This window comes from Brachyhypopomus gauderio, unplaced genomic scaffold (genome assembly GCF_052324685.1).
Source record: "Brachyhypopomus gauderio isolate BG-103 unplaced genomic scaffold, BGAUD_0.2 sc88, whole genome shotgun sequence".
NCBI lineage: Eukaryota > Metazoa > Chordata > Actinopteri > Gymnotiformes > Hypopomidae > Brachyhypopomus > Brachyhypopomus gauderio.
This window is the reverse complement of record NW_027506909.1, coordinates 506,594-528,421: the sequence shown is the minus strand read 5'-3', so window position 1 is coordinate 528,421 and position 21,828 is coordinate 506,594. Positions and strand designations below refer to the sequence as shown.

Below are 21,828 nucleotides of genomic sequence, written 5' to 3'. Positions count from 1 at the left end.
GTTAGTAGTACAGGTGAAGACCAGTGGTTAGTAAATGTGGTTAGTAGTACACGTGAAGACCAGTGGTTAATAAATGTGGTTAGTAGTACACGTGAAGACCAGTGGTTAATAAATGTGGTTAGTAGTACACGTGAAGACCAGTGGTTAATAAATGTGGTTAGTAGTACATGTGAAGACCAGTGGTTAATAAATGTGGTTAGTAGTACATGTGAAGACCAGTGGTTAATAAATGTGGTTAGTAGTACAGGTGAAGACCAGTGGTTAATAAATGTGGTTAGTAGTACAGGTGAAGACCAGTAGTTAATAAATGTGGTTAGTAGTACATGTGAAGACCAGTGGTTAATAAATGTGGTTAGTAGTACAGGTGAAGACCAGTAGTTAATAAATGTGGTTAGTAGTACACGTGAAGACCAGTAGTTAATAAATGTGGTTAGTAGTACACGTGAAGACCAGTAGTTAATAAATGTGGTTAGTAGTACACGTGAAGACCAGTGGTTAATAAATGTGGTTAGTAGTACACGTGAAGACCAGTAGTTAGTAAATGTGGTTAGTAGTACACGTGAAGACCAGTAGTTAATAAATGTGGTTAGTAGTACACGTGAAGACCAGTGGTTAATAAATGTGGTTAGTAGTACACGTGAAGACCAGTGGTTAATAAATGTGGTTAGTAGTACAGGTGAAGACCAGTAGTTAGTAAATGTGGTTAGTAGTACACGTGAAGACCAGTAGTTAGTAAATGTGGTTAGTAGTACACGTGAAGACCAGTGGTTAATAAATGTGGTTAGTAGTACACGTGAAGACCAGTGGTTAATAAATGTGGTTAGTAGTACAGGTGAAGACCAGTAGTTAATAAATGTGGTTAGTAGTACAGGTGAAGACCAGTGGTTAGTAAATGTGGTTAGTAGTACACGTGAAGACCAGTGGTTAATAAATGTGGTTAGTAGTACACGTGAAGACCAGTGGTTAATAAATGTGGTTAGTAGTACACGTGAAGACCAGTGGTTAATAAATGTGGTTAGTAGTACATGTGAAGACCAGTGGTTAATAAATGTGGTTAGTAGTACATGTGAAGACCAGTGGTTAATAAATGTGGTTAGTAGTACAGGTGAAGACCAGTGGTTAATAAATGTGGTTAGTAGTATAGGTGAAGACCAGTAGTTAATAAATGTGGTTAGTAGTACATGTGAAGACCAGTGGTTAATAAATGTGGTTAGTAGTACAGGTGAAGACCAGTAGTTAATAAATGTGGTTAGTAGTACACGTGAAGACCAGTAGTTAATAAATGTGGTTAGTAGTACACGTGAAGACCAGTAGTTAATAAATGTGGTTAGTAGTACACGTGAAGACCAGTGGTTAATAAATGTGGTTAGTAGTACACGTGAAGACCAGTAGTTAGTAAATGTGGTTAGTAGTACACGTGAAGACCAGTAGTTAATAAATGTGGTTAGTAGTACACGTGAAGACCAGTAGTTAATAAATGTGGTTAGTAGTACACGTGAAGACCAGTAGTTAGTAAATGTGGTTAGTAGTACAGGTGAAGACCAGTAGTTAATAAATGTGGTTAGTAGTACACGTGAAGACCAGTAGTTAATAAATGTGGTTAGTAGTACACGTGAAGACCAGTAGTTAATAAATGTGGTTAGTAGTACAGGTGAAGACCAGTGGTTAATAAATGTGGTTAGTAGTACACGTGAAGACCAGTGGTTAATAAATGTGGTTAGTAGTACACGTGAAGACCAGTGGTTAATAAATGTGGTTAGTAGTACACGTGAAGACCAGTAGTTAGTAAATGTGGTTAGTAGTACACGTGAAGACCAGTAGTTAATAAATGTGGTTAGTAGTACACGTGAAGACCAGTAGTTAGTAAATGTGGTTAGTAGTACAGGTGAAGACCAGTAGTTAATAAATGTGGTTAGTAGTACACGTGAAGACCAGTAGTTAATAAATGTGGTTAGTAGTACACGTGAAGACCAGTAGTTAGTAAATGTGGTTAGTAGTACACGTGAAGACCAGTAGTTAATAAATGTGGTTAGTAGTACACGTGAAGACCAGTAGTTAATAAATGTGGTTAGTAGTACACGTGAAGACCAGTAGTTAGTAAATGTGGTTAGTAGTACAGGTGAAGACCAGTAGTTAATAAATGTGGTTAGTAGTACACGTGAAGACCAGTAGTTAATAAATGTGGTTAGTAGTACACGTGAAGACCAGTAGTTAATAAATGTGGTTAGTAGTACAGGTGAAGACCAGTGGTTAATAAATGTGGTTAGTAGTACACGTGAAGACCAGTAGTTAATAAATGTGGTTAGTAGTACACGTGAAGACCAGTGGTTAATAAATGTGGTTAGTAGTACACGTGAAGACCAGTAGTTAGTAAATGTGGTTAGTAGTACACGTGAAGACCAGTAAGTTAGTAAATGTGGTTAGTAGTACACGTGAAGACCAGTGGTTAATAAATGTGGTTAGTAGTACACGTGAAGACCAGTGGTTAATAAATGTGGTTAGTAGTACAGGTGAAGACCAGTAGTTAATAAATGTGGTTAGTAGTACAGGTGAAGACCAGTGGTTAGTAAATGTGGGTTAGTAGTACACGTGAAGACCAGTGGTTAATAAATGTGGTTAGTAGTACACGTGAAGACCAGTGGTTAATAAATGTGGTTAGTAGTACACGTGAAGACCAGTGGTTAATAAATGTGGTTAGTAGTACACGTGAAGACCAGTGGTTAATAAATGTGGTTAGTAGTACACGTGAAGACCAGTGGTTAATAAATGTGGGTTAGTAGTACAGGTGAAGACCAGTGGTTAATAAATGTGGTTAGTAGTACACGTGAAGACCAGTGGTTAATAAATGTGGTTAGTAGTACAGGTGAAGACCAGTAGTTAATAAATGTGGTTAGTAGTACAGGTGAAGACCAGTGGTTAATAAATGTGGTTAGTAGTACACGTGAAGACCAGTAGTTAGTAAATGTGGTTAGTAGTACAGGTGAAGACCAGTGGTTAATAAATGTGGTTAGTAGTACACGTGAAGACCAGTAGTTAGTAAATGTGGTTAGTAGTACACGTGAAGACCAGTGGTTAATAAATGTGGTTAGTAGTACACGTGAAGACCAGTGGTTAATAAATGTGGTTAGTAGTACAGGTGAAGACCAGTAGTTAATAAATGTGGTTAGTAGTACACGTGAAGACCAGTGGTTAATAAATGTGGTTAGTAGTACACGTGAAGACCAGTAGTTAATAAATGTGGTTAGTAGTACACGTGAAGACCAGTGGTTAATAAATGTGGTTAGTAGTACACGTGAAGACCAGTGGTTAATAAATGTGGTTAGTAGTACACGTGAAGACCAGTAGTTAATAAATGTGGTTAGTAGTACACGTGAAGACCAGTGGTTAATAAATGTCGTTAGTAGTACACGTGAAGACCAGTGGTTAATAAATGTGGTTAGTAGTACAGGTGAAGACCAGTGGTTAGTAAATGTGGTTAGTAGTACACGTGAAGACCAGTGGTTAGTATAGTATATCTCTTGCATCACGTTTCTTCGCCCCTGAACCCCTTCGGGATGTCTTCGGGATTCCGCCATGCCTTCTCGTCCCTAGCTCCTTCACCACACCTTCGTCTCCGGATTCTCCATTGATTGGTGGATAGGACATGACGCATACCCAACATCGGCTAAAGGCCGCACGGAGTCGGCAGGGACGGGGCAGAGAGAGCAGGAGATCGATGAGAGAGAGAGAGAGCAATATCAAGAGGAGATTGGTGTGTGTGTTTAGTGATTACATTTGTGTGTACCAATTAGGTTTGGTTTCTGATAACGACTCTGGTTTGCCCTATTTGGTTTGGTGGCTAGTGTATGTATTTGTACATAGCTTGTATATAGTCCCGTGTATTATAAATCATTCCTTCAGTGTGGTTTGGGTGATGCTCTTATTATTATTATTTGCAGTTGTATCTTTTTTGTTTGATGGTTTTTTGTTCTTTTGGGCAGTCATTTCCTGATGAAACAACCTTCCACTGCATGTTCTATCATTTATAAGCATCCTAGACGGGGGTGTAACAGTTAGTGAATGTGGTTAGTAGTACAGGAGAAGGTCACAGGTTAGTAAACAGGGGTTAGTCCATTTTGGAAGCCAGATGTATGGGCTGATGGCCCAGTGCATTATGGGGAATGCTGTATTACTGGCCCAAGGACGATTGCCGCCTTTGGAGCTCATGTTTTCCAGTTAGTGTTGGCTCTTGGGCCCATACTGGCCTGACCGGCCTTGAGAGGGAGAATGATGTTATTGCTGTGTTAGAACTCCTCTTCATGGCTTGTAGGGAGTATTCAGAGGTTAACGAACACAAGTGCACTCCGCTTGCTATTTCCACCATAAATTTCATGCTGACACATTTGCAAGGATGAAAGGCTCGTATGTGTTGAATGGCCACCGAATCACTCCGTGATGATTGGCATGTTTTAGGGAGGAGCCGGACAGAGAGGATCTAATCAAGGAAGTGGATTAGATCCTGGAGTGGAAGAGGAACTACTGGGACACTGGGCCCAAATGGGGCGTGTCCTGAGTTCTCAATAAGCGCTCTGGAGCACAGCTGCGGAGCGTCTGTGCAGGACAGCGTGGAGCAGCCTGGCCCCCCCAGAACCAGCGCTCCCTGGTCCGCTCCTGTGAGGACGTCTGAGGGCACGTCTGAAACCGGGCCTGACGCCCCCCTACATCTCGAGCCTTCTGCGCAAAGACAGCGTGTCAAATTGCATCTGTTGAGGTTGGATTTGGAAAGCGAACATGGGGCTCAGGATGGTTGTGTATTTATGTTATACGTTTTAATGGCCAGGAGAAGTGTTCTTCCGAGGGCCAAGATTTGAGGCACGTCTATACTCCAGGATGGGGTTGCAGCTGGAGCCGGATGCCTCTGTGCACGCCCCGAAGTGTGAAGTGCTTTTTCTCACTATCGTACTGGAAGACGCATGTATCCGAACATGGCCAGCAGCCCAGTTGCTCGGCCTGGTTATGACCGTTTTTGTGTATCCATGGGATCATATTACTACAGCACAGTGCCAGTGTTCCGTTTTATTGGAGCACTAAAGGTCAAACTTCACCTCGACCCCAGCAGCCCTGCACTGGGCGTAGATGAAAACATCCTTTTTTTCTCTCAGTCAACACAATAATGGTAAATCTAATTATAGTCAGCATTTTAAAAAAAGCCAAAGTCAAAAAAGAAAAGAATACAATTGAATCACTCACTCCCTCCTAGCATGTATTATCCCCTCCTTCCCCCCTCGTACCTAAGGGCGGAGCCAGACCAGGAACCTGCTAATCAAAGTGCTGTTGGGAGGGGCTTCCTACACAGCTGTGCATACTAATACAAATGTCAACCCCCCTCAACACACACACACACACACACACCCTGCCATATTGATAGCACCTTCTCTCCCGTGACCTCACACTCTCTGCATGTGTACCTGTGTGCGTGTGTGGTGTGTGTGCGTGTGAGTGTGTGCGTGTGTGGTGTGTGTGTGTGTGTGTGTGTGTGTGTGGTGGTGTGTGTGTGTGCGTGTGTGTATGTGTGTGTGTGTGTGTGTGTGTGTGTGTGTGCGTGGTGTGTGTGTGGTATGTGTGAGTGTGTGCGTGTGTGTATGTGTGAGTGTGTGTGTGTGTATGTGTGTGTCTGTGTGTGGTGTGTGCGCATGCGTGTGTGAGTGTGTGTACTGAACAGCTCTATCTCCTTGTCTGCCTACAGGAAGCAGGATGGAGGGAGAGACGCGCATCTCTAGCGTTCTAGAGGCCTCGTTGTTCCAGTCGTCTCTGCCCCACGCTGGCCCCTCCCTCTCCAAGGTACTGCCACGCCTCCCATGTCCACGACTCCGCCTCTCACCCCTCCATTAAACACTCCTCTCTGACTCCCATCAAGCCAATGTCATCAGCAAACCTGGCGAGGGTGACTTCACCTTTTTTTGCTTGTCTGGTGGGTTCTTATATATATGAACGATTGATACACCATGCAATTAAAAAGGACTGATTTAATTAAATGCCAAATGATTTTAATTAAGAAACATAAGACTTGGTCGGATCCTGTAATATGTTTCTTTTCCATAAACAAATGAAGACTTGTCAGGATAATGGAAATAAGACCTATTACCTGCTGGTCAATGACACTGGAGCTTGGGAGATTCCGCTCTCGTATAAAACAGATATCCCATTTCTGGGGATTATGTTGCACCTTACTGTGAGATGTGTGTGTGTGTGTTCAAATGAGGCAATACCAGATAAGATACTGTATCTGTCTTATAGGTTGGAACAATGTCTAACATTGTAAAAAGAAAATCTGTGCAGTGACACATTTGTTCAATTTCTCATCTGTGTCTGTTTCTCAATGCTCATCTGTTCACTGAGGTACAAATGGGGTTTGAACATGTTTCATTTAATGTTATCTGTATTCAATTATAACTTTAATATAACCTTTCATCACTGAAAACAATTATGAATCTCTGGCAACATTTATCATCAAAATACAAACCCTCAGTTCAAATCTCGCCTCAAAGCCTAGCAACATGAGCTTCCTGCATATGTTTGATAGTTAAAGCTGTAGGGGATCTGGGTAGCAGTGTAAGACTGATATTGTGATAATATGAGAGTGTGATATCTATGCGTTGGTCTCAGAGATAAACCTCATACACAGAGGAAGCCTCGGAGTCTGGAAACGATAATGAGCGAATGTGTGGGATGTGAAGGAGCTGTAATAGGTTTTCAGCAAGCAACAGTGCTTACACTAGAGCTAATCTGAATAACGGCATGTGGAGAGAGAAAGAGAAAGGTGTCAAGACTTTGTATAATTAGATTTTTGGGGGCTTTAGACAGCTCTAAATCAGCTGTCTTGTAGAATTTAGACGGCGGTACTGGGTGTCATGGTTCCTGCCGAGCAGGATTGTAGCTTTTCTTTTGTAGCTCTGCAAATGACACTACAGCCACAGAACCAAATATCTCCTACCGAAGCGGATTTGAGTGTCTTGCTGTTGTTCTAGTTCGGGCTGGGATGCCTGGTGTAAGCCTGCTTTCATCCTTCCCATGATGCCCGTATGTGGCAGGCCTGCCTGAGAACTCTCCCCCAGAAGGAAGGCTCCACTTGTTCCTCTGCCTCTGCTCCGGACAGCCAGCCTGGTCTACGGATCATCATTAACCCTGTGCAGTAGCAGGGCACAGCACTCCGCAGCAGGGGCCGGCCGCTGACAGCAGTGTGTGTGTGTGTGTGTGTGTGTGTGTGGGGGGGGGGGGGGGGGGGGGGGGGGGTGCAAACCCCCTATACAAGAAACACAAGTAGCGAGAACAGCCTGTAGACACTTTAATTAAAGGCGTGAAGCTGTGAGAGTGACATGTGGGCACAGTGCCCGCCGGGCATGTCTGCAGCTGCAGGTGAAGTGGAGTTTGGCCTCATTTTGCACCCTGATTCAGCCCTTAGGCCTTCACAGCAGACACTCTGGATGCGGTAGGCAGAGATCATACTAAAAGCACAGCCCTCTATTATCACCGTCTGCTAATGCTGATTTAATTAGTCCTGATCTTGCAGTTGCCACAGATGAGAGATGGAGAGAGAGTTGGGGGGGGTTGAGAGCACTGATGAACTTACTGGAGTGTACAGGGATACGACTGGCATAATCTCCACCATGAAATCAGGTCAGTTCTTAATTAATGGTTCTCTGCGTGTGAGTCTCAGGTCTCTCGATGCATTTCATACGTTAGTCTCACACACATTTTGATCTCTACTGAAAGAATCAAACTTTGGATGAAAAAATGTGTTCAGAAAAGCAGTCATTGCAAAAATGAAAACTCTGACATCAGTTCAGTTTGATATTAGACTGTCACAATTTATTTTCCCGCAAATGTTCTTTAACTTCACTTACAATATTCATCTTCTATGGTGTGCATCAATTCTCCTTAATATTAAGGCAAACCTTGAAGCACCGTGACCTTTAAACCACCATCGAGCATGTGTAACGACGAACAGATCAGTCAGGTGGGATATTTTATGGTCTCCCACATATGCTGCCAATGAAATTGAGTGCTTGATCTATTTATACTGAAACATTTTTCTTGACCAAATTGAGGTTTTACACCTATACACCCAGGCCTGCGGAAACCTAATTTGTCAAGGAACTTGATGGTGCAGTCAGATTTAAGCTCATAGAAGCTTCAGATCCATCAAGGTGATGTGCACTTTAGCTGCTTAAAAATGCTGTCCAGAACACAGCAGGATGTGGAACTTTGGAGGACATCTGGAACTTGTGATGAAGTGCATTAGGAAGGGAGTACATGGCTCGTGGGTTCTGGTCCTGGACGGTACCGTTTTATCCCAGCGGTTTCTGGGCATGACCTTTGAATGTAGTTGAGAAGTGACAGCCATGTTCATTATGAGTATTATCATTCTCGGTCATCCTGTTCCATTGATTTATACTACTGACGGCGTGTCTCTACTTATAGCTGCGCTATGACTGCACCATTGAGTATGGCAGTAATCAGATATTGAGGCCATATGGTTTTCAGGAAATATTTCAGAAAACAAGCTAGAAATCAGAGCATAGATATTATCATCCAAGATCTTTCTATAATGTATTATACCTGTGATGTATTACAGCACTAGCACGTGTAGACACTGTAGCCCAGAGCAATGCAGTTTTTGCTTATTTCAGTGTCTGAGTAAATTTGCTTTGGACTAGACACTGGATGCAGTCTCCTCCCAGACTTTGAGGCTGTGAGTTTGGAGTGCTTTGGTCAGCTTTGGGTTTTTCCCCACATTGGATATAATCTACACATTCAAGGGTAGAGGAGTCTCTTTCAGTGAGAAGCTGAAGCTGGAGTCTCTCTCAGTGAGAAGCTGAAGGGGGAATTAACTGGTCTACAAATGTCCTCAGGATCGCAATCTTTATTCACTGTATTCCACAGGCTGTTCGTCTTTAATCATTATCAATCTGTTAGGCTTGTAAACGGCGGCATGGTGGTGTGGTGGTTAGCACTGTCGCCTCACAGCAAGGCGGTCTGGGTTCGATTCTCGGTCTGGGCTGCTCTGTGTGGAGTTTGCATGTTCTCCGGGTACTCCGGTTTCCTCCCACAGTCCAAAGACATGCGTGTTAGGTTGATTGATCACTCTAAATTGCCCGTAGGTGTGAGTGCCTGCGTGTGTGTTGGCCATGCGGTGGACTGGCGACCTGCCCATGGTGTACCCTGTCTTTGCCCGTAGATGCTGGGATTGGCTCCAGCCCCCCCGTGACCCCGACTAGCGGGATTAAGTGGTTCAGATAATGGATGGATGGATAGGCTTGTAAACTTACTGATCCAGGCATTATGATTGTAACTGCACATTTCAAGCATACACATTTAGCTTATGTTCCCTTCTCACTTTATTGCATTACTCACTACAGGATTTCTTACCCAACATTAACAATAGTTTGCAGGTTGAGCAGCAGGATGTGTGCGAGGATCTATTTAGGTTATCAGATAAGGGTTAGATGGCAGCGATGTGGCAGCCTTGGGGCTGATATTGAGCGGATCTGAGCCTTTTGTGTTTGGACAGTGCAGTAACGTGTGTCTGTGTAGCGCTGACCGTATCTGTGGTGCAGGATATACTCCCACTAACATCCTTTTACGAGTTAATTGCAGTTCCTTGTTTCCACAATACCGGATGTGCCATGCTGGCCATCAACATTGTGTCTGTCAAGGTCTTTAAAAAAAAGAAAAGAAGTCACATGATGCAAGTGTCCAGCTGTGGGGGGGTGTCACTCCCAAGCTAAGGTTGAGTGAGCAGGTGGCTTCGTTTTGTTCTGTTTTGTCTGTTTTGACGTTCTGTGGTGGTATTCGCTTTTCAGTTCTATTCAGTTATTTGCATTCAGACTGAAGAGAGACTCTCAACTGAACTCTTGCGTGACACCTTGACAGTAAATTAACTCATTTCTGAACTCATTAGCATGGAGGCTAATACCTCGTTAATACCTCTAATTAGGAGCCAGCATCCCCTAGCTGACTCCCGGGAGGGATCTCACATCTGTGTAAGGCGGCCGGTGGTGTGGTGAACATGCGGACGAGTGTGTGTGCCCTCTGTACAGATGTGGTGGGTTCTGCTTGGGCTCAGAGAAGATAGCATAACCTGAGCCTCAGCTCCACCTCTCCATCTCCACTAGAGAGAGAGACAGAGAGAGAACACAGTGGGGCAGGCGAGGTCTAACCATGAGAGGGGAGTGCAAGCCCTTCCTTGCCAATTCCCAGGAAAACATTGAGATACCAGCCGTCTGCAGCACAGACGGCGGACGACTGCATGCTTGTGCAAACAAACACACATACCCAGAGCGCAGGTTTCAGACACACACCTCAGACACACACACAGAGACTTAAGCGTGCTGTACTGGAGGTGCGGACCATCACTGGCTCCCCCCCTCTGCTGTGATGGGATACTCCACACCATTCCAGACTGGACTTTTCTTCACACTCTTCAGGAAAGAAGAAAGTGCCCTCAGTGGTTCTTAAAAACCTTTCTGGACAGCAGCAAAAACTAAACTGGACTGGAAGCAACTGGATTTCTCTATTTTTGGTCAATAGACTTAAGAATTGCCTTAAGAATGGCCACTAAAAGTCGGCACGTTTATCCGCTCCACGTGACAGTAGGACACTGGAAAAAGCCTGGGACTGTAAGTAAACATATAAGGTGTATCAGAAGGCATATACAGCAGAAATTATAGTATATATGGGATAAGACTTGCTTCTGTGCATCTAAGTACACATGGCAAAGTTTCCCATCTCTTTACCCGGTCTGTCTGATCACTGCAAACAATGACCAGCGATCTTTGCAAACAAAGACCTATTCCTAATTACTGGAAATCAGTTATACTCATGAAAATTCATTTTACAACACAATGGCAGCTTTGGATTGAATGTGTTTTTGTTTCTTTTGTGTACTGGTTTAAAAGCACCAGTGTTGTAGTGTTGTACAGTATGTGCTGGCCAGATGTTACTGTATATATTGAAATGTCATTGATTCCTTCCAACTAATGCATTTAGCTATATCTTTCAGTCTTTGTAGTTTTAGGTGGGGTAATGACTGGGCTATATCCACTGGGTTCACTTGGAGTGGTTTGAAATAAATGAGTGTATATTGGTCCGGCAGTGTTTACTGAAGGAGGGTCCTGTGAGCTGATGCCCATGGGTTTTTTTCAAGCACATTATGTTTTGTTAAAAAAGTTCTGCTGTTGCAGTGTTTGCTGTTGCAGTTTGTTTTGTTTGTTTCGACAACCGAGAGGTGTGCGAAAGCCGTGCCATGGAGCACAGTAAATGGGTCATCGGCTTCAGATATATGCAAACTTACACACACACACATACACACACCACAGACTTCTCTTTCTCTCTTTCTCCCCCTACTAGTGAGCTCGTCATTTTGGTATTTTGCCCAGCATGGCTAAATTTCTCTGATGTTTGTTTTCAAGGCAGTAATAGGGTTTGTTTACATATGGCGGAGGGCTAGCATAATGTACTCAAACAAAGCGGTGCAGCACACAGCCTGTTTGCTCAGGCCTGCAAGAAGAAATTCATCCCGACCTCGTTCTGCACACACAAGATTGGTGCTCCTGCTCTCTTGTTATCTTTGGGTCTCCCCCAGATTCAGGACTGAACTCTGCTGTGTGAATTATGTATGGTGGTAAAGGGAGGTTCACTCTGGCAGTAATGTGAAATGCACAGATACGGTGTCAGCCGTCCGCAGATAACAGTATATATGTAAATGTGTTCCTTGTCTTGAGGGAGAAGACGAGTTTAGCTGTGTTTGTAAGGGAACACAGAGGAAACTGAGAGCCGTGTGTTCAATTGTGACATACGTAATGGCAAAGACATCCAGTGAGTGTGATATGGGAAGATATGGAAGGTTTAGTTTAAGGAGCTTATGGGAACAATTCTCCTTATAATATGGGATAAGGAGAGAATACCCCCCCCCCCCCCCCCAAGCCACTAAGTTAGGAGTTTCACACTGAAACACTATAAATGTCTGACTTAACAACACATTGCCATGTTGTGCAGTGGGGTGATGTTCGTAACACCAGTGATTTAAGATCTCTATGAAAGTATAAGGGGAAATTAAAGCTACCACAGTTGCCAACATCTCAGTGGGAAAACCAGTTTTCATTTCTCACATCTCAGTGGGAAAACCAGTTTTCATTTCTCACATCTCAGTGGGAATCACGAGTCACATCACTCATTCCATTATCTCTCCCCTTTTTTCAGACTACTGATTTATTTGCAATGATTGAAAGGATGCAGGTAATGTATTTCTTTGATTTTACTCTGATCTTCCTCTTGCATTCCTGAGTTTAGACGACTTTAGCTAACCCCGAAACCTCTTCTCAGCATTGGTTGGCGGGTCTCGTTTATTTGTTTTTCACTTTTTTGGGAAGGTCAAATGTAGTAGATAACACGAATACTTTGTCATCATTTTGTCCTGCAGTTTCAAATGAATAATACTTTCAGGATTAGTTGTAACCATAGTAACAAAATTCCTGGGTAACAGAAATGTAAATTAAAGCAGGTTCAGTCTTGATTAATGACTGTCATCTTTCATCTGTAACAAACTGGTGTCACCCCTAGAGAAAAGCAAAGTCTGTTATCTTCTGTAATGACTGTAATGACCGTAGCTGGAATATCTACAACAGAACTAATTATTTTAAAATCTACAATCTGAGACAAATGGCAGGTTATATGTCACAGACATCACACTATGACAGGACAAAGCAGTTAACACATGATGAGGAAGATTCAGAGCTGCACAGAATTGTCAGAAAGGTCAGAAATTCTCTAGATAGAGTTCCAGCACGGTTTCAAACACAGTCATAACTGCCACTAACACCAGAGCTCACACTAACCCATATAGCACACCTGGAGGGCCTCTCTTAAACCTCACAGGCCTCTGCAAGGCTGCCGGCTATGGAAGTGACATAAAGTGTCCAGTCACACTTTGTTTTTTTGCCCTTAACGGTTTATTTAATCTGATACACACTGTGTTTGGCAGTGTGGTTGGATGGAACTGAAAACTCTTCTCTATAAAATCTTCTCTATACTTGCTGACATTATTTCCTCTCTCTCTACTGACTCACAGATCCAGTGTAATAATTGTGTTGATTAATATGTAGCATTACTTACATTACGTGCTTATTGGTACTGAGGACCTTCTGTATTTTGTGTCCATTTAACTGTGTGATTTTTTCCACAAGGTGGTCATCATCAGATTCCTCCTCTTTGGATGGTGGTTCACTCTCTCATTCTATGAATTCGTTCCTTCCAGTAATTACATGTTTAGACTGTTTTTCTGTGAGTTCAGCTGCTGCACCTGTCTTCTAATGTGATCCTTGAATAACAGGATATGTATCTAATGATCTACTTACATTTCATCTAACTACATGGTAAAGAACCTCAATAACATGTAGTTGAACCTTTCAAGCAATTAATAACTGTTGTTTCTGAGTATCATTGTTTTGAAAGCAGTCAGATTTCTGATATATTATTGTTTTCCTAATGTAAAGCGCCCAAACATTTTTTCCTTATACGTGGCGTGGTTGGTTGACCATGCTGACGGACCTGTTGCGTTTGCTTTATCTGTGTCCTTCAGGGAAACAGAATGGAGGAGCAGCGCTGTGCCCCCCCTCCCCCTCTCAAGGTACAATCACCTCCCCCGACGTCTTGCGCCCGCACGCCTAACACACACACACACACACACACACACACACACACACACACACACACACACACACTCCCTTTGTCTCAGAACCGCAGATCTCTTCAGATGGGAGGGTCAGGTATCCCTGCTGCTGATAAGCACAGCACTGAAAGACAGCAAAGCCTTGTCCCAGACACCAGCTAAAAAGCACTGCGGTCAAATGAGATGGATTGTCATTGAGTAATACTCACAGTTCTGGAGCCCTTTATGCTGTAATGAGTCAGTGTGAGGAGTGAATTGTTTGGGCAGTGGAGTGTTTTATTGGAAGAGCTGAGAGTGAATCACATACAGGCCAGTGCAGCACACGCGTAGCTTGACACAACCTCTTCTGAGTCTGATTTGAAAGATTTACAATTAAGAATCATGCACGTCAATACTTATTTCCTCCCAGGATTAGGTATTATCTGTTTTTTTTTTCCAGCTAGAACACAAAGCTTTTAAGTATCACGAGAGAAAAATACAAGAAATGATTTGTGTTGATTGTGTATTCATAGACTGAGGAAGACTATATTCCCTACCCCAGTGTCCATGAGGTAGGACAAGGCTCCTCACCAACCTCTATCTCTTACCATCTTAAATGCCATTTGTCTGGAGTCACATGACTTTGCTCGCTGCATCAGGTGTTGGGCAGGACGAGCCCCTTCCCCCTCATTCTGCTGCCCCAGTTCGGCGGTTACTGGATCGAAGGCACGAATCACGACCTGAACAACGGTACCGAGCCCACGCTGCTCCCCTCCCCCACCACCCGCCTGAAGCTGGAGTGCAACACCACCGCCAAGATCTACAGGAAACAGTTCCTGGGCAAGGTGAGTTCCTACGCTGCAGGAACCCTGCAGAGGTCCAGCAAACAGGCTGACAGCACACCCAGGACATCCCCGCTGTGGGGAGCTTTTATATCTGTTTACTTTTTCAGTTGCATGTATTTTGCATTTATGCAGGGATATTTGCATTTGGAAAGGTAAGAAGACCTCTTAAAGGGAAGGGAAAATCCATTATACTAAGAAAAGACGAGAAGGTTCATGCCTGACCCTTTGCTGTGTAGATATCCACAACTTTCACTTCTCGCACGAGAAAGTGAACATATGGTACCGAACAACACATGCTTCACAACATGATTCTAATGAAGACGTACTACATTTGCTTTTCGAATAAATTACTTAAGTTTGCTTTTAGATTCGCTTAATGCTATGAAATTGAATAAAATCTCCATAATGCACGAGGAGCAGTATGATGAGTGGAAGCAGCGAGCTTTTGTGGGAGAACGTGCGTCTGTGCCGGGCGGACCTGTGCGAGTGTGCGAGAGCTCACGAGTCTTGAAAGCTGTGGGCGTGTGTCTCCAAGGACGAACGTGCTTTCTCACCACTGCCTTCTGCTCTGTCATTAGGAGCATTTTAATTACTACTCGGTGGACGGCGCTTTGGGACACCTGGTGTTCTCTGTGAAATACGAAGTGATCGGTCAGCAGGAGCACCTCCGGCTCATGCTCAGGTAACCCCCCAATACCCCTCCTCACTTTTCCCCCAGCCCCGTCTCTTCAAATCCTGGACCTCCACGGCTGCCCCGTTCTGTAGCAGTAGCAGGGCAGCGACAGCTATGACTTTGACAAATGTTCTTCGCCCGTACTGGCTCGGCTTGGGAAGCATTTACATTTGAAGTGGAGATCAGGCTGGACACCAGCACTGTCTGTTCTCTGAAAGCCATGAGTCATTATCCGGGGACAGTAATCTCCCCCCCTCCATCGCATGCTTTTCCCGTGAGATTACATGGGCAACATGTCCATGGCACCAGCGTCTCAGACACCAGATGGACAATATAGGCCAGCGTGTGGGTGGACAGACCACTGCAGGACACTGCTGCCATCTTATCCATGTGACATAGTTACAACAACCACACTGACACCTAATATAACCACATGACCATTGCAACTCTATAATATCAGCAGTTATGATACCTAATATTTCACTTCCATGAAAGTTTAAGCGTTTGTCAGCAACGTCAGGAAGAAAATGCCTGAAAGACCTGCTGCTCTTTCTGCAGTTTCTGTCTTGAGTTAACAAATCGCTCTTCCATTTCCCAGGACCAAATTGAAAACGTATCACGACGTGATCCCGATATCTTGTCTGACCGAATTCCCCAACATCGTCCAGATGGCCAAGGTGAGAATGCAGCATGACACTGGGGTCACGGGCAGCTCGCCAAATTTCTTTTTTGCCACCCTGCCATTGTAATTTATCATGATTCACTCTGAATGACAAGACTGATGTGTTCGGTCCCAGCGGGGGCCGTCCCTCCTGCCCCTGACAAAAGAGCCTCAAGCACGGAATTCACTCCAGCTGCAAACAAAAGCGAACAAAAGCGAAAAATCAATCAGCGTTTGTTCTCCTTTCTTATTCCCAGCTGGTGTGTGAGGAGGTGAACGTGGACCGTTTCTTCCCTGTGCTTTACCCAAAGGTACGCGGCTCCTCACCACAAGCGTCGAGCCCTTCAATCACTGGCTCTGCTTGCTTCGTCCCACTACGGTTAAATGACGCTCATAATTCGAGAAATGACAGCCCAGGCCTGGGTGGTAAATTGTCTTTCTTAATAAAGCCACGCTGTCGGGGTTGCCAGGTGGTGGGGGAGGGTTGTGGGGGGGGGGGGGGGGGGGGCTGTCTCTCCCTCGTTGCCCCGTGATGTCACGCTTACACTTCCATGCCTGAATCGGAGGCTCTTTCTGGTTTGTGCTGCAGGCTTCGAGGCTCATTGTCACTTTTGATGAACATGTCATCAACAACAAGTTCAAGTTTGGAGTGATTTATCAGACGTTTGGACAGGTGTGTACCACGAGGGGTCTGTACGCTCCCGGCGTCCCGCACAAAGGAACTGACTCTGTATTACACACTCGCTTGTAGTCTATTTTAAGTCCTTTAGTCTGTGTTCAAACAAAGCCATCATTCAAATACCACCCAGGTGCCTTCCACTGGCAAACAGGCTTTTAAAATGCAGAAACACACTCCACGCTGACAAGTCCTCTTCATGTAACGCTTCCTTTTGCGTGAACAAGCCACAAATAGCACAACCACGTACGTCCCTTCTGCTCACCTCTTATTAAAATGATAAAGCCATTGTTCATAGAGAAGCTTGGTAGGGGCTTGAAGGCACCGGTCCATCTCCTTGACCTTTAAGGTGGTAGGCGAGATGAGCGGTGTGTGTGGGGGGGGGGGGGTCTCTCTCAGTCCCTGTGTTAGCAACCTTACCACGGGGGGGTCACACTCGTGAGGAGGCAGGCCCTGAGAAAGCTCCACCCTCTCACGCCCTCTAAGCTCCACCCTCGCACGCCCACTAGTCAGCACACACCAAAACCAGCTGGCACTGCCACTGGTCTGGAGATCCACATCTTAGCATGACCTACAAAGGCCCTTTCTAACTACACCCACAGCCCTCCACACACACGTCCCCCGGCCTCACTGAATGAGACACTATGTTTATCCAGGAAAGCAATTAGCAATGTTAGAAATGTAATTAGGCTAATTGGCCCACTGCGAATCATAATGAATCAGCCTTGTAGATTTGCTAATATTGTGAGTAAGCATGTTTTTTTTTTTTGTATTTTCAAGTTGTTTGTTGATGCGCTTTGAAAGGGCTCATTGCATTTAGCATTTATTGCCATTCTGATTTCGTGCTCTCTAACAAAAGCCATGTCATTATATTCTCTTGTCATTGTAATGACCCATCTCAAAAGCGTAAACACGTCTATATTTGTTCACTGGTTCATACAAAGCACGAATCATTCTGTGTGTCACACTGACTTCCTGTGAAGTCTCCTGTGAAGTCGTGTTCATAGCCAAAGGACACTTGAACACAAATATTGTTTCATAAATATTTATTTGCTGCATTTATATCCGCGTAGACCTCAGAGGAGGAGGTGTTTGGGAATAACGCGGAGAGCCCTGCCTTAGTGGAGTTTTTAGAGTTTCTGGGACACAAGGTTGAACTCCATGACTTCAAAGGGTAAGAAGCCAAACACCACGGCTGTTCGTTAGCCCTCCCCTCTCTCGTTTTAGAGGGCTTTCATTTGTGTTAAATACCACAGAAGGATGTAGTTCAAATTTCGATCAACCCCTCTGATCCACAATGCCAACCTGCTTGTGTCATGCCAATGAAATCTTTTCTGCCTGTTGACCCCAACAGCAAAGCGGATTAAACTGTAAGAGTCACATTGGCTGTTCTCATCACATCTGCTCCAGGTTTCGAGGCGGTTTGGATGTGACACACGGACAGACGGGCACAGAGTCCGTCTACCACAACTTCCACAACAAGGAAGTGATGTTTCACGTGTCCACGAAGCTCCCCTACACAGAGGGAGACACACAGCAGGTACATTACTCCTTCCAGTCCCTTCTTGAGAGCCTCCGCACTGCAGAACGCTTCTCAATTAGCAGTCTGCACTGTCTGTCTAACACTCTGTTGGCTGGAGAAACATTTTAATTGAAACCACTTGGCAGTGATGCTCTGTTTTGCACCATTTTCATATAAGCTGAGGGTTAGTCTGTCAGCCTGAGCAGGCAGACGAGACAGACGTGGGCCACGGGCCCCGCGGCCAGACGCCCTGCCCTGCCTCCTGCTCCCGCAGGGCCGTCTGGTTTGGCACCACGAACAGAGTGACCTTCTTCCTGCTCCACATCTTCAAGCGCCAAACAAACTCCCTCTCTCTCGTCACAGCTGTCATAGGCACGGCCGCCCGTCTGCTAATGTGCGCAGACTAAGACCTCACTGGTCAATAGAGCAAATTTAGCGGTTCAGTATTTCTGATGAATTGACGTCAGTATTGCGGTATGGGTTCAACAGTACAGGTGAGCAAGTGAACAAAGTGACGGCGAGCGATTGGAGAGGTTGTGAGGGTTACACATCAGTGTCAACACAGAGATTTATCGTAAAGGCAGGACAAAGATAAACCCATGTTTCTTTCTATTATTTTTTAAAATGAAATATACCAAAATTGTACAATTACACTAGTTGATACTGATCTCCAATCACTAAGACAATTTAAGAAATAGTTGGGATTTATTAGTATTGCAGTTCAGGTAATATATATATATCGGATTTTCCTGTTAACAAACTTTTAATACACTTAATGAATGATGTTTACATAAAGATGTTTATCATCACTTCATGTAATAAAGTTCTGCAAGGAAGCTTCATTTAATAACGTTCTGTGAGGTTGCCTTATATAATAAATAGTGGTGGGCCGTTATCTGTGTTAACGGCGTTCGATAATGTGATACTCTTATCGGGTGATATAAAAAATATCGCCATTAATCTATTCTTAAAGTTGGGTTGGGAACCGAGTCAAACCTTGATAGTTTAGCTCGGCGGTATTCCTAACCAAATTGCACAGTAGGGGCGAGAACGAGTTTTCAAACCTGTGAATTACAAATCGCACGTGTGTTTACATGGATGCAGCCACGAAGTCGCCAGGTTTGCTTCATGGAAAATTCATTTTTAGGAAGCTTCCTAATGGAGACATTGACAATTAGTTAATTGTGGAATTAGTTTATTGTAGGAGTTCTACCAGTCTGAAGTACCATTTAAACACAAAGCACCCGTTTGCTAATGCTGCTGACGCTGGGTCAAGCACTGATGCAGCCCAGGGGAAGAGTCACCGCCATCGAAAACAAGTTATCGAGCCCTTGTACTAAATGTTGGCTCACATTTCAAATCTCATGTTTAGCTGAATAAACATGTTATCAAACCCTTTTTTAATGTACAGTATGTAGGCTTCCAAATTCCTGTTTGACTGAATATGCCCTCTTAAAGTATGTAGGCATACGGTACTAATAATAAACCGTTGAACACGAGTAGCCTACATTTTATTGAGCATGTTTTTTTTTCTTCAAGTATCAAAGTAGAAAAGCTTCCTCAAGCAGTCATTGATGCATTTTGGAAACAGGAGATGAGCCCCTGGTCTAATGCACCCTCTGTATTAAGAAACACTATCTCAAAGACTGACTTTTAGTCATTACTTGGGTAGCACGGTATATTCTGAATGAGCCATTTTAATCTAGATTAATTTCAAGATTTCAGTGAGATTAATCTAGATTTAAAAAATTTATCTATGCCCACCCCTAATAATAACATTCTGTGAGGTAGCTTTATGTAATAATATTCTGTGAGGTAGCTTCATGTAATAACATGCTGTGAGGAAGCTTCATGTAATAATGTTCTGTGAGGAAGCTTCATGTAATAACATTTTGTGAGGTAGCTTCATGTAATAGCTTTCTGTGAGGTAGTTTTATGTAATAAAATTCTGTGAGGTAGCTATATGTAATAACGTTCTGTGAGGTAGCTTCATGTAAAAATGTTCTGTGAGGTAGCTTCATGTAGGCTAATATCATTTTGTGAGGTAGCTTAATGTAATAGCTTTCTATGAGGTAGTTTTATGTAAACATTCTATGAGGTAGCTTTATGTAATAACGTTCTGTGAGGTAGCTTCATGTACTGTAATAACATTCTGTGATGTAGCTTTATTTAATAACATTCTGTGATGTAGCTTTATGTAATAACACTCTGTGAGGTAGCTTTATGTAATAACATTCTGTGAGGTAGCTTTTACTTCTGAGATGCTTCTAGTGGCCAGGATCACCTCACTCTGTGAGCAGCCTCAAAGGCACTGATTCTGAAAAGGCTTCTCGTTATGATTAATGCTGGTCTGATTTAATGTCACTTAATCTTTCAATGTGTACATTTTTTTGCTTAATGCATTTGTGTTCTGTCTTAATATATCTTAGTTCGAACTTAATGCAGGAATGATATTGACTTTGTTTACTATATAAATGCAATTTTGATTTGATTCTCTTGAACACTATATACAGTATATGAACACACACACACACACACACACACACACACACACACACACACACACACACACACACACACACACACACACACAAACACACACACACAGTCACACACTCTTTATCCCTTTTCCTCTCTGTCATGTCAGCAGCATGTCACACTGGACCAGGCCCGTATTATCACCACGAAGGAGACTAATGAACAAAAAACAAGTCTTTGTTGATTGAACATTGTGCCCAAGCACATATGCTCCTATATGTTGAAGTCAACTGTGTGCACCTCGATTATGCCTGCTGGAACCAATGAATGTGTCCATTAGTGTTTGGGAGGGCTGCAGTTTAATGGAGATCACTCTGCACTGCTGCACTATGTGCCTCTTCCACTGAAGCTGAGCCTAGCTACGGTGGCCTAGATGGTACAATGTAAAATGCTTTCCCACATGATTGTCCATTGGTTTGAATGAGAAGCAGGTTTAGCCAACAGGATTATCCTTTCATTTGTTAGCTTTAGCTCATTTTGCAGCATGGAAACATTTGTTTCCTCTAATCTGAAATGTGATTAACCAGAAACTGAATGTAATGTATTTTTCAACATTGTTAGCTTAGTAATAGCTTTCCAAAAGTGCATCCGTTTAATTGAAAACGTGAACAACTGTTTTGTGACTTAATTCAAGCGAGTATTAGAAAAACCAAAGGGACACTATGATTTGTCTGCGAATTATATGAAAGAAAACATGACAATCATAGCCAGAAGGGGTAAAAAATAGATAATAACTGACGTTTATGGCTTTTACTTACTGATTGTCCCTTTCTACTTCTCCGTATCTGTCTGTCCGTGTCTCCTCTGTTCCAGCTACAGAGAAAGAGACATATAGGAAATGACATTGTAGCCATTGTGTTCCAAGAAGAGAACACTCCCTTTGTGCCGGACATGATTGCATCCAACTTTCTCCACGCCTACATTGTGGTACAAGTGGAGAATGCCTGTTCTGACAATGTTCTGTACAAGGTACCGTATCCAGACACAGCTACTTCAACATGAGGCTTCTGTAGGCTTGGTGCTTCTTGAGTGGCTCCTTACTGGTCCGTGCAGTTCAGCTTTGAACTTTTTGATACTGACATTTCTGCGATGTCCATAATTCAACACAGACATAAAAGTAGCAGCAACAAGTATTATTCTAGCCTCAAAAGAAAAACAGGACTTATTCCTATAATAAAAAACAACTTGTTTTCAACTTTAACCATTTGTTGAATATGTGGCTTAAA

The 21,828-nt window shown here is 43.5% G+C and overlaps 1 protein-coding gene across 9 annotated transcripts in view; it reads left to right on the top strand.

Moving 5' to 3' along the window:
- rap1gapa (RAP1 GTPase activating protein a) overlaps positions 1–21,828 on the top strand; it is an 86,092-nt gene that overhangs the window by 49,625 nt on the left and 14,639 nt on the right. For 7 of the 9 annotated variants that reach the window (XM_076991938.1, XM_076991941.1, XM_076991936.1 and 4 more), the window contains 12 exons: positions 5,726–5,820; positions 12,241–12,276; positions 13,619–13,666; positions 14,221–14,259; positions 14,347–14,532; positions 15,111–15,214; positions 15,804–15,882; positions 16,124–16,177; positions 16,456–16,539; positions 17,616–17,716; positions 17,953–18,082; positions 21,416–21,571. In XM_076991938.1, coding sequence (XP_076848053.1) covers positions 5,734–5,820; positions 12,241–12,276; positions 13,619–13,666; positions 14,221–14,259; positions 14,347–14,532; positions 15,111–15,214; positions 15,804–15,882; positions 16,124–16,177; positions 16,456–16,539; positions 17,616–17,716; positions 17,953–18,082; positions 21,416–21,571 — 1,104 coding nt within the window. In that variant the 5' untranslated portion in view covers positions 5,726–5,733. Of the gene's footprint in view, positions 1–5,725; positions 5,821–10,389; positions 10,659–12,240; positions 12,277–13,618; positions 13,667–14,220; positions 14,260–14,346; positions 14,533–15,110; positions 15,215–15,803; positions 15,883–16,123; positions 16,178–16,455; positions 16,540–17,615; positions 17,717–17,952; positions 18,083–21,415; positions 21,572–21,828 lie in introns of those variants that run through there. The other 2 variants (XM_076991939.1, XM_076991937.1) reach the window with 2 other exon arrangements.